Source organism: Crocodylus siamensis, chromosome 12 (assembly GCF_052110815.1).
Source record: "Crocodylus siamensis isolate JL-2025a chromosome 12, ASM5211081v1, whole genome shotgun sequence".
Taxonomy (NCBI): domain Eukaryota; kingdom Metazoa; phylum Chordata; order Crocodylia; family Crocodylidae; genus Crocodylus; species Crocodylus siamensis.
The window spans coordinates 11,448,705-11,458,880 of NC_143406.1; the positions used below are offsets into that span (position 1 = coordinate 11,448,705).

General features: G+C 53.7%; 2 protein-coding genes and 1 pseudogene across 2 annotated transcripts; all 3 read right to left on the reverse strand.

The window, feature by feature from the left end:
- Positions 1–1,313: 1,313 nt before the first annotated feature.
- NPPA (natriuretic peptide A) lies at positions 1,314–8,058 on the reverse strand. Its single transcript, XM_090023679.1, has 5 exons — positions 7,547–8,058; positions 7,113–7,437; positions 4,600–4,917; positions 2,758–3,043; positions 1,314–1,521 (listed from the first exon to the last, which is right to left on the reverse strand). Exons 3-5 carry the CDS (start codon positions 4,717–4,719, stop codon positions 1,505–1,507), a joined length of 423 nt encoding a protein of 140 aa, XP_089879805.1. The 5' UTR covers positions 4,720–4,917; positions 7,113–7,437; positions 7,547–8,058; the 3' UTR covers positions 1,314–1,504.
- Positions 8,059–8,075: 17 nt separating this feature from the next.
- LOC149854626 (natriuretic peptides B-like) lies at positions 8,076–8,754 on the reverse strand. The gene is made up of 3 exons (XM_090023680.1): positions 8,611–8,754; positions 8,304–8,535; positions 8,076–8,207 (listed from the first exon to the last, which is right to left on the reverse strand). The coding sequence occupies exons 1-3, from the start codon at positions 8,749–8,751 to the stop codon at positions 8,182–8,184; spliced, it is 399 nt and encodes a 132-aa protein (XP_089879806.1). The 5' UTR covers positions 8,752–8,754; the 3' UTR covers positions 8,076–8,181.
- A 1,293-nt stretch (positions 8,755–10,047) lies between these two features.
- On the reverse strand, positions 10,048–10,176 carry LOC149854627 (U2 spliceosomal RNA; annotated as a pseudogene).

Here is a 10,176-nt window from a genome sequence, read left to right on the forward strand (position 1 = left end):
CTGCTCTATTCCAGTGCATCTGAGATCAGACCTGGTCTCATGATCTGCGCACCAGTGCAAAGACAAACAGGTTGCTGGCTTGTGGACCACAGCTTTCTGGGGTGTGTGGAAGCAGAAGCTGATGATTAGCCTTAGATGCCCAAGTGTGCATGCTGATTTGCAGAAGTGGGAGGCACCTGGAGCTGGGGTGACCTCCATGTGAACAGCATGATGTAGGTTAGGCACTTGGGAAAATCAACCTGTATATTTAGCATTCAGGCTTTCTCTAAAAGTGAGGGATGGCTGTGGAAGCTAAGCTTTAGATACCCATTCTCAGAAAGCTCTGGATCATGGGTGCTAGCCCAGAATCCATCGGAGCTGCAGTTAGATGGCCCTAGGCCTGTTCCTAAGGTAACTCGCTATGTGTTCATGTGGCTGTGATTACCACAGCAGGGTGGAGACGGGTGTCCAGGGAAGACCAAACAGAAATGGCTGCAGAATGGTGGGATTCACACTCACCCCCAAATCCGGGAGACTCGTGCTTGCAGTCCAGGGCTCTGAGCCCGGGGGGTCTGCAGCACAAGCGCTACAAATGCTATGCTTTGCAGGTGCTAATCAAAGTACCTGATTGCTGATTTGTCTCTGGTTTGTGCTGTTAAGCACATGCTATGTGCCCTTCCTCCCCTTGTAAGAAATGTGCAAACCAACCCCTAACAGTTTTCTACCTATGTTGTAAAGAGCTTGCTGGTCACAGCTCTGTGGGCAGACCTATTCCAGCAAACCCCCATGGCACAAGCCACAAAACAGGGTGGGCCACCCAGCCCACTTTTAGCACGTTCATTTATATAACCCACAAATCCACAGTTGTCATTCTGGTTAAAACTGTATAGCTATTTCTTTTAACTGCATAGCTAGCGAAATTAATGTGCTAAAAGTTGGTCAGGCCATGGCCCAGGTGGCCCATCCCATTCTGCAGCCTGTGCCCCATGGAGAGAGTTTGTACCAGCAAGAGGATTCTCCTACTGAGAGAGCTTCAACTGGCTCCCCTAATGGACTAATCCATATGAGCACAAGTCTCTTGCTCTTGTAACTAATCCTAATAGCAGGCACATCTGGCTTAGGTATGGCAGTGAGGGGTGTAGGTGTTCCCCTCACGTCTCGCCAGCTCGGCTATGCTGTTTTCTGAAGTCCATCACTAGTAAATCAGTAAGATGCCGCCTCCTGGAGATGAGAGCACTTCATAAAATATACGCACTTTGATTCAGGAAAAAAACCACATCCTTTTTAATGCAACAAACAAGAGAAAAATCCAGCCTAGAAGACTAATGTGTTAGTTTTATTTCAACATGATCTGTTGGTGCGAAAGTAAGAAATGTTCTTTTTATAAAACATTGAATAAATAAATAAATAAAAATAAATAAATAGGCACAACTTTTTTCCATGACAGAGTTTAGAAAGCACATGGTAAGCATCCGGGGAGAAATGGGCACTGGAAAGCATCCTTCAAGAGTGCTGGGAAGTGGCTTTAATTCTTCCTGGAGCCTGCAAGCAAAACAGAGGAGAAGTTATTGCCACTTGCTGTGCCTTTCAGGGCTTGTAGTTACCCACATCACCCTTCTCGCCAGAGGTCTTGACTAAAAATCAGATCAAATTGCCCAAGGCAGCTCTCTTGCATAACCTCTAGAAAACTACTTTGCCCCTGAGGCTTTACTCTGCTTTGTGAAACGTGTAGCAACTTTCATCCATAGATCTCCTTGAAAGAGCTGCACAGTGGTATCGCATGCTGTGCTAATATGCTGTCGAGGAAGGAGAACGCAAGTAAAAAGATGTCTAGGGCATAATATTAGAAACCATGCCTGAGCGCTTCTTAATGAAGGCACTGTCTTTTTAAAATGGTATTAAAATATTCCCTTCCCCACCTCCTCAAAAAGAGGATTTATCTGATACTAGTTAGTTACTGCGGTTGGTGCTCAGCTGGTGGGAACCTGTATCGCCCTGTTGATTCAACTGTTCTGGCTCACACCAGCAAGAGATCCAGTCCTAAATCTGTACCAAACAAAACGACTCCCCATCCTCTCTGTGCTTGGGTTTCCTTGTGGCATGTCTGTTGGCAGGGACACGGGAAGCAGACCAGCTTGATGCACTGGTTTGCAGTCCCGGCTGGCTGAAGTAGGAAGTGTGTGGATACGGACAAAAGGCCGTTTCTGCGGAGCTTTTCTATCGAACCCTCATTAAAACCCTTCTTTTTGGAGCTTTCCTTTTTTCTTTAAGCAAACATGTGAGGCAGTGACAATGTGAGCCTCATGTAAGGCTGAAAATGTGTATGATCTCTTCCAAACCTGGATATCTCTGGCACTTGAAGCACAATCTCCCAGGCTTTCTGTGGTGCCCACCGCCATGGTATCTAGGCACTTTGCATTGCCCAGTGTTCAGGTAACTTTATCAAGCGCCACTAGTTTGCACAGTGACTTATCCACAGGGTATGGCAGGGCCAGGCCCAGGCCCAGAGAGTTGTTTCTTGCCCACTGAGTCAACTGTCTCGCTAAGGTGAGATGAACATTGGACAAGGGGGAGCCAAGGCACCAGTCTGGGAGGAGAGTGAAGGGAAGCAGCATTGCTTGGGTGGTGGGTGCCTGAGCTTGAAGGATACCTAAACAGAGGGAAAGCATGGCAGAGGGCCCTGAAGTGAGAGTGGGTAAAACTGAAGGGCTGGGGTGAGTATAGGGGGAGTGAGAACTGATGGCCAATGTGTGCAAGGGGGGTTATAAGGGGACTCACCATTGCAGCCCATCCCGCTCAGGGACCCGATTCTGTCAATCCTCCTCCCAAAGCAGCCGGAGTCGCGCATCATCTTGGGGGCCTGCAGCCCCCTCAGCCTCTTGAGGAAGGGGTCACGGTAGGACTGAGAGGCACTAGGGGTGAACCTGGGCTCAGGCTTTGGGACGTCACTGTCCTCTAAGAGCTCTGCTGGCATCTCTTCCTCGGCTTTAGGCTCCTGCAGGTCGGGGCTAGACTCCAGGGCTTCCATCAGTGAGAACTTGTCCTCCAGCCTCTCCAGGAGTGCCTGCAAGGGAAAAGCAGACTTCAACCTCCATATCCATGGGCTTCTCACTTTCCTTTCCACCCATGTTATCTTGGTATCACCCCTCATCCCAGAAAGTGGGGGTGCAGTGGGGGCAAACTGGAGAACCGTCAGGCTACCAAGGACCAGCAGCTCTTGTTTCCTCCTTGTCCAACCCAGACTGGTCTGATTTTTTTTTTTTTCTTACTGCAAAAGCACCATGCAGCCCTAAGCAAAGGTGAGAGGAGCTGGCACAGATGGCAGTGACACTCCTTGCAGGGAAGGGGAAGTACATTGGGGAAGGAGTGAAATCCAGGTCTGCATCCTCTCCAGAAGGATGTACCTGACTGTCTCCCAAATGGTGCACAGCTGTGGGGCATTTCTGGGGCCATCTCTCAGTGTCTCTGGCTGAAGCTGCTGCCTGCAGTGCAAAGCTTGGGCTAGCCAGGAGGCTGCCAGCTGTGCAGCCTTCTGCAGACCTCACGCCGATTCACCCGATCTCTGCCACCTTTGGGTTACTGCAATGGGATTTATATAGGGAAGCTTTTGAAGGAAGCCCCAAAGCTGCAGTCAGTGCAACTCAGTAGAATGGGCATTTTTTAAGCCTGTCCTCGGGGGGAAATTTTAAATTGGTCGGTGCTGCCTTGACTTACCCTAGGAGCAGGTTGCCTACAAAGACTGTTCGGATCAGCTGGGAGCTGATCCTAGGGCTGGATGCCCTGGGGTGAGGAGCAGGTCTCTTTGGATGTACTGCCTTTGGCAGCTTGCAGGAGCAGAACCTGGCAAGCTTGGAGGCATCGTGCAAAGAATTTAGGCTTAACTCTTGCCAGTCTTCTAGCAGCATCGGGGCATATCTGCCGCTCTCTGGTCCCAATCCAGCAAAGCAGTTGGGTACATGTTTAGTTTTAAGCACCCAGCTAACCTCGCTGCATCTTGCAAGGTTGAGCCTTAGTTTTGTATTGAACCCTAGGCTGATATAGCAATATAGCCTGTGTATAAACATAACCTCCTAGCACTGGATGCTGTTCTGAATGAGCACGCAGTGTCTCTGTTCAAACAGTACAAAGTCCATGTAAGACAGGTGCCAGCAGTACCCCACCCCAGCTCACGTATTCACGTGCTGCCCGTGTAAATGCACACTGACAGCTTCACTGTTCTCTGCTTTAATGCACCTGTGATTCAGTGAGAGATTTCCAAGTCTCCTTTCTTCCCTGGGAAAGTGGCAGCCACCCCTTTCTGAAGTCCCTCTTGGGACTTGCCTTTACTTTTGCTCAGAGCAGGTGTTTGTGCTGAGGAGGCAGGCACTCCACAGCTGGATGGCTCTCGGCATCCCTCTGAAGGGATCGGAAGGTCTCAGGACTTCAGGGTTCCCCAAGCAGAATGCAAGCCCTCTCTTGCAAAGGGTTAAAGCTGACAGGGCGTATAATGGTGGGGTGCCCCAGCCAGATTTCTGCTTGTAAATCTATGCCGGATGGAGTAGCTGCCCTAAAGAGAACAGGTGACACCCCATCCTACCTCACTAACACTAATAGCCTAATATTACAAAGCAGAGTCCTCACCTCCATGCTGGCCAGTTCTTTGGCAGGGCTGAGGCTGTAGATGGGGTTGGCTCGGTTGGACTGGAACTGGAAGAGCAGCAGCAACAGGAGCCCGTAGAGAAATGAACCTTTTGTGTCCATCCTGCTGGGTTGGCTTGGAATAGGAGCAAGTTGGAGCTGCTTCTGAGAGGTCCTTTCTGGTCTCGATGGCTCACTCCTTCGTTCTGTTTGCTCCTCTTTCTGGCTGCTCTTTTATACTCTTTGGGTGTGATCCCTGCTTCCTAGGTTATCGGGGGGTTTATCGGGGGTACATTCCAGTCCTACAGCAGGCATGCAGCTCTGTCAAAAGAAGATTCCCTTTATTAGCTGTCATTAGGAGGTGGCTGCTACTGAGGAATGTCTGTCACAAGTCAATGATTTCATGTCGCTCTTTCCCCACCCTCCCCTCCTTGATACCAGGCACTGAGATTACATAGTCCAGCTAGAAATTCTTAGCAATTTTGTTACAAGAGACCCCCATAGTCCGATTCACGGGGATGGGAAAACAACTTTGAGATGGCTCTAGATTCCGCTTAATAAGGAGCTTTTTGGGAAGGAAATGCCTTATATAGAGAAAGAAGAGGCCAAAGACACGAGCTTCAGGGAGAGTAGAAACAGAGGAAGGTAAACTTCCTTCTAGGAGATCAAGTGTCTCACAGACTTCCCTGTTACATGGAAGACCTCCAGCTGCTGCATGCTATGGCATGTACTGAAAATCTCTGGTTCTGGGCTCTTTTCTTCTCCATGGTTTTAAAGGCAATCGCGCTACACTACACAGTCTTTATGTTACTTGCTTGTACACTGCCTACAACAGCAGGGTCCTGATCTGAGGTGCTTCAGCGCTATTGTAATACTAATAACTCTTGGAGGGACACTTTAGGGTTGCTGAGCCTTTCCAGAATTACTTTATTAGCAACGGCAACTGCCATGCCTTTGAGCATTGGGACGCTAGTCACACTTAAGTCGATAGGAGTTTTCCATAAGCATGGACTACAGGGTCTGACTGTAAGTAACTTCAAGGAAATGCAGAGGGAATCGCATTCAGAGGAGACTGCTCCTGAGACATGTGCAATGAATTTGGCACACGGTTGCGTCAGCTTGAAAGAGGATGTTTGTGCTGTGAGATCTGAGTGAAGCTTTTCAAAACTTGGTTTAAGAGAATGTGCATGTCTGGGGCGGGGGTTAGGGTTAGAGGGGGTGTACACAAATGCATGTATTCAGTGCAAGAACAAATAGCTTCTGTTTTGTTAGAGTTCACTATTCTAGCATTCAGCTGATTTTTAGAAGTCCATATAGTGATTGATAGTGATTTATGCTGAATCTGTATATTCCTAAATTATCTGCATTTACTTTTCAACTCTATATGAGTAAAAGGAGGGGTAGTAACGGTGTCTCGGTTTGCAAGGGTGTTTTAAGCTATGAAATATACAATGTACTTTGCATCTTGCATGACTGGCTTCCCGTGTTAGAGATGAAGGTAAAGAGTGACTCTGTGCCGGCACTGCATTTCCTAGTCTGAGTGAATCTCCAGCGTTTTAAATGATGAAAAGTCAGAGCTTGAAAAGAATTTCCTGAAATATTTATTAAAAAGGATATGCTGCTTGTTGTTCGCATACAGTGTGTGTGACTATATAAACACTGTGCGTACGCATGCGCAAATCCCCAACTTGAATAGGGCATTATGAAGGCTGCAAGTCAAACGCTCAAAGGTTAGAAAATGCCAAAATGAAGCTTTCCTGTGCAACCTCAATTTGGCTCTCTGTACGTAGGTGCTATGATGGCCCCATAATTACACTGTCATACCCAATTTTTTTCCACAGGACCTCTGCCTCTGTCAGTGCCCAGGGTGGGTGAACAGCTCTCGGCTATCTTGCTCTCTCCTGATTGGGGTGACTCTGTTTTATTTATTGCATGCTCTTCAAATCCTTCACTGAAGGCAGAACAATTAGCTGCTTTGTGGGCTTTGCTGGGGCACTGGGCTCTGTAGGTTTTGAAGGCTTCATGGACGGCCATGTGTCTGTCTTCACAACACCTCTATGCAAAGAGCTTTTATTATCCCTGTTCTGAAGATGGGGACTAAGGGGCATGGAGATGACAGTCTAAAATGTACACACATGCGCACACACACAGGCACATGCGCACACACACACACATATGCACACACATTTTGGGGTGGGGAAGTGACTAATACGAGGCACCTAAACCCTGATTTCTCAGTGTGCTACTCCCTGTTCAGAGCACAGGTCAGTGGACTTTATGGGTATTGGACTGTCTCATACTCTTGAAAATCAGAGATCAGGGTCTTCATCTAGGTCTTGACCCAGAAAGCCAGGAACACTAACAGTGACCGCATCTGAAGAGTTTAGGGTAAGTGACTTGAACTGGACTCTTACAGGGTGTCCGTGGCAGAGACAGGAAGAGAATCTGCCTGTGCGCCTCATTTTTAGGACCACACTTTGCCCACTCCCACCTCCCAACAGCTGCATTAAAGATACCAGAGTATATGACGGTGGGGTCTGGGCCCTTAATCAATATAGTTCAACTCTCTTTTCCTTGCACGTTGAATCCCAGTGTCCTCACTCGGGCAAAGCTGCTGTGAACAGCAGGGCTTATCCCCGAGCGATGGGGTCCTGGGGAGACCGAAGCAGCGATGAAGCGGCGAGCTGGGCTCCCCACAGCGGAGCCCTCTTAGCGACCAGCCGCTGCCGTGTCCTGAGATGTGCTTCCTCGCTGCTTCCTCAGCTGTCAGTGTCGTCAGGCATGGCCAGGTCTGGCCTCCACCCCGTTTTAGCCTTTTTGCTCCCTGATGAACGCGTGGCTCTAGACAGGGGGTTAAAATGAGCCATGGAGGAAACTCTTATTGTAGGGAGCCGCTCTGTCAGGAGTCAGTAATGTCATATCCAGCGTCTGTGGCGGTGTATACAGTCACCTGGGGCACGGGCGGTCGTGCTCCGTGAAGGGCTTGGTCCCTGGAGCCCCTGGGGCCGGGGAGACTGCAGAGGGGGCAGGGAGGTGCAGGACCTGGGACACAAAGCTGCCCCAGGGCTGGGGCTGCCCCTCCCTTCCCCCTGGGCAGAGTTCCCCCCCGCGGGCCCCCAGGGCCGAGTCCTAGCTGGGGGCCCTGGCCTGAGCTCGCGGGAAGGGCCGCTTGGTTCACGGCGCCTCCCACGGCCAGGGGCAGCTGGGCGGGGGATGCAGCTGCTTCGCTGCCAGCTGCCCCCTCCCCCGCGGGCGGGCGGCCCGGCCTGCCCCCCGCCGCCTCCCTCCGCTCCAGCCCCGCGCCGCCCGCCGCTGGCGGCGGCCGGATTTTGCCCGGGCCCGAGCCGGCCCCGGGCGAGGGCGGGCGGCGCCCGGGAGGCGTCAGCCAGGCCTAGGGCCCGGCCCGCCCGCGTCCCGCCGCAGGGCCCGGCCCCGCGCCCTCCCCTGCCGCGACGGGAAGGAAGAGCCGGGCCGGCGGCTGAGCCACGGGAGCTTTAATGGGGCTGGCGGCGGCGGGGGCGGCCCCGGCGCTGTCCGCGGTGCTGGCCGGGCCGCCCGCGGGGGTCGCTCCGTCTGCGCCGCGCCTCAGCTGCTCGCCCGCCGCCAGGCGCCTGTGAGGGCCGGGAGAGGCCGTGAGCGCCGCGCGCGGCCCCGCCCCGCCCCCCGCCGCGCCGCGCCGCGCCGCGCCCCGCCCCCCCGGCACGTACGGGCTCGGTAGCGCTGGCAGCCGAGCGCGCTCTGCGCCCCGATCCGCTCCATCCTGGTGCCGAAGCAGCCCGAGAAGTGCCGGCTCCGCCGCGGCGCCGCCAGCAGGCTCCGCCAGGCCGCGGGCAGGGGCGAGCCGGGGGCGCCGGGCTCGTCGGGGGGCCCGTCCGCGCCGTCCTGCTCCTGCCCCGACCCCGGCCCGGCGTCGCGGGGCTCCAGCAGCCGCAGCAGGGCCTGCGCGGGACAGGCGGGCGGTGGCGGGGGCCGGCTCAGGCCCGGCCGCTGCCGCCCGCGCCCGCCCGCACTTACCTGCAGGGCGCGGAGCTCGGGGCCGGGCCCGGGGCCGTCGGGGGGCAGCAGCCGGGCCCCCGCGGGCGCCCAGAGCAGCAGCAGCAGCAGCAGCAGCAGCAGCGGCGGCGGCGGCGGGGCGCGGCGCCGGGCGGCCTCCATCCTGCCGGCTGGCCGCGCCGCCCGACGGGCCTCCTTTATAGCGGGGTGCGGAGCGGGCAGCTGGCTGCAGCCGGCACCCCCCGGGGCCATGGGCCGGGCCAGGCGCGGCCCCGTCTCCCAGCCCTGCCCAAGCCGGCTCCTGCCTCCCCCGACGGGGCCTGCCAGCCCTTGGCGGTAAAGGGACCTGCCTGCCTGTGAGCCCCCTCCGCCCCACTCCTGGCTTGCTGGAAGCCAGTTCGCCCCTTCCCAATGACTTAAGCACTAGAGAGGGTGAGGCTCAGCGGTCGCCACTCGCAGCCCACCGAGCCCTGCGCCTCCCGCTCCTCGTGGCATGTCTCGGGGTGAGCGATTCCCGAGGCAAGATCGCGCCTCCTGGAAAACCCCAGGAGAGGATGGAGATGCTCTATGAGTTTAAACATCCCAGCTTGCCAATGCTAGTAGTGCTAGGCCTAGCATCCTCTTCCTTCTCCTGTTGGTTTTGCCTTGGGCCTTTCCTGCTGTTACGTATCAGCTGCAGTCGAACCCTCTGTGAATCTCCCACTGAAGTGGTCACCGTCCAGTGCAAAAGGGTACAGTTTTCATGGGTGCTGGGCCTGATCCCAAGGGATTTGCTGAGTCTTCCTACAGCCCTTAGGGTGGCCATTACGGAAGGGCACTGCCCTGGCCAGTCAGGGCACCTAGGTACAGTTCATATCTCTTTTGCTGTGTGACCTTGTGCAAGTCCCATTCTTTGCCTATTTCATCTACAAGCTCCTCTTGTCTGTGCCGATGTGGCCCTAGTCTCTTGGTGCCTCGCAGCATTTTCATCTTGTCATCACTGATTCCTCGGGGCCAGCTCCAAAGTTGGTGGGAGCATTTCCACTGCATTTCAAGGCCTCGGAGCTTGTCTGCTGCTGAAGTTAAAGGGACTCTCGTATCAATAGTGACGGTGGGCTTTGTTATGATTTGTATAACTATATACAACAAAAAGAGAGTTTCTGCCCCAAATTTTGGACACCAGACACTAGATGGATGCAGAAAGATGGGGAGTCCCAGACCACATGGGTGAGTGTGGTGGGTATGGTTCTTTCTAGGCCAGCGGTCTGTCAGGCGTCTAGTAGGTATTAGGGCAAAGGAGAGGTTTAAGGCTGGCCCTGGAGGAGAGCAGCGAAGAGGCTCTGTGAATGAGTGAGTGCTGGAGGTAGAGCCTGTGGGCTGGAACAGGGCCAGGAATAGACTTCTTGATGCTGAAGGTGATGCGTGAGGATGGGCAGGGCCTTGAAAAGGAAGTTTTTTTTGTTTTGTTTTGTTTTTCTGTTTTTTTGCACCGGTCCTGGAAGCACTGCAATACCAGGTCAATGCATGGAGTGGATGGAGCACGCTCCGGTTCCACCACCCAATACCAAAAAGAATCTGCTCAATATAGACCTCCTATGGAGGACATAT

What these genes read in the sequence shown, in the direction of transcription:
- LOC149854626 (XM_090023680.1), bottom strand. Translation starts at nt 8,751, where the DNA reads ATGGAGGCCGCCCGGCGCCGCGCCCCGCCGCCGCCGCCGCTGCTGCTG. An exon ending in CCGAGCTCCGCGCCCTGCAG is followed by an intron (nt 8,536 to 8,610) that starts GTAAGTGCGGGC and finishes TGTCCCGCGCAG; the next exon opens with GCCCTGCTGCGGCTGCTGGA. An exon ending in CTGCCAGCGCTACCGAGCCC is followed by an intron (nt 8,208 to 8,303) that starts GTACGTGCCGGG and finishes CGGCCCTCACAG; the next exon opens with GCGCCTGGCGGCGGGCGAGC.
- NPPA (XM_090023679.1), bottom strand. Translation starts at nt 4,719, where the DNA reads ATGGACACAAAAGGTTCATTTCTCTACGGGCTCCTGTTGCTGCTGCTC. An exon ending in AAGAACTGGCCAGCATGGAG is followed by an intron (nt 3,044 to 4,599) that starts GTGAGGACTCTG and finishes TTTCCCTTGCAG; the next exon opens with GCACTCCTGGAGAGGCTGGA.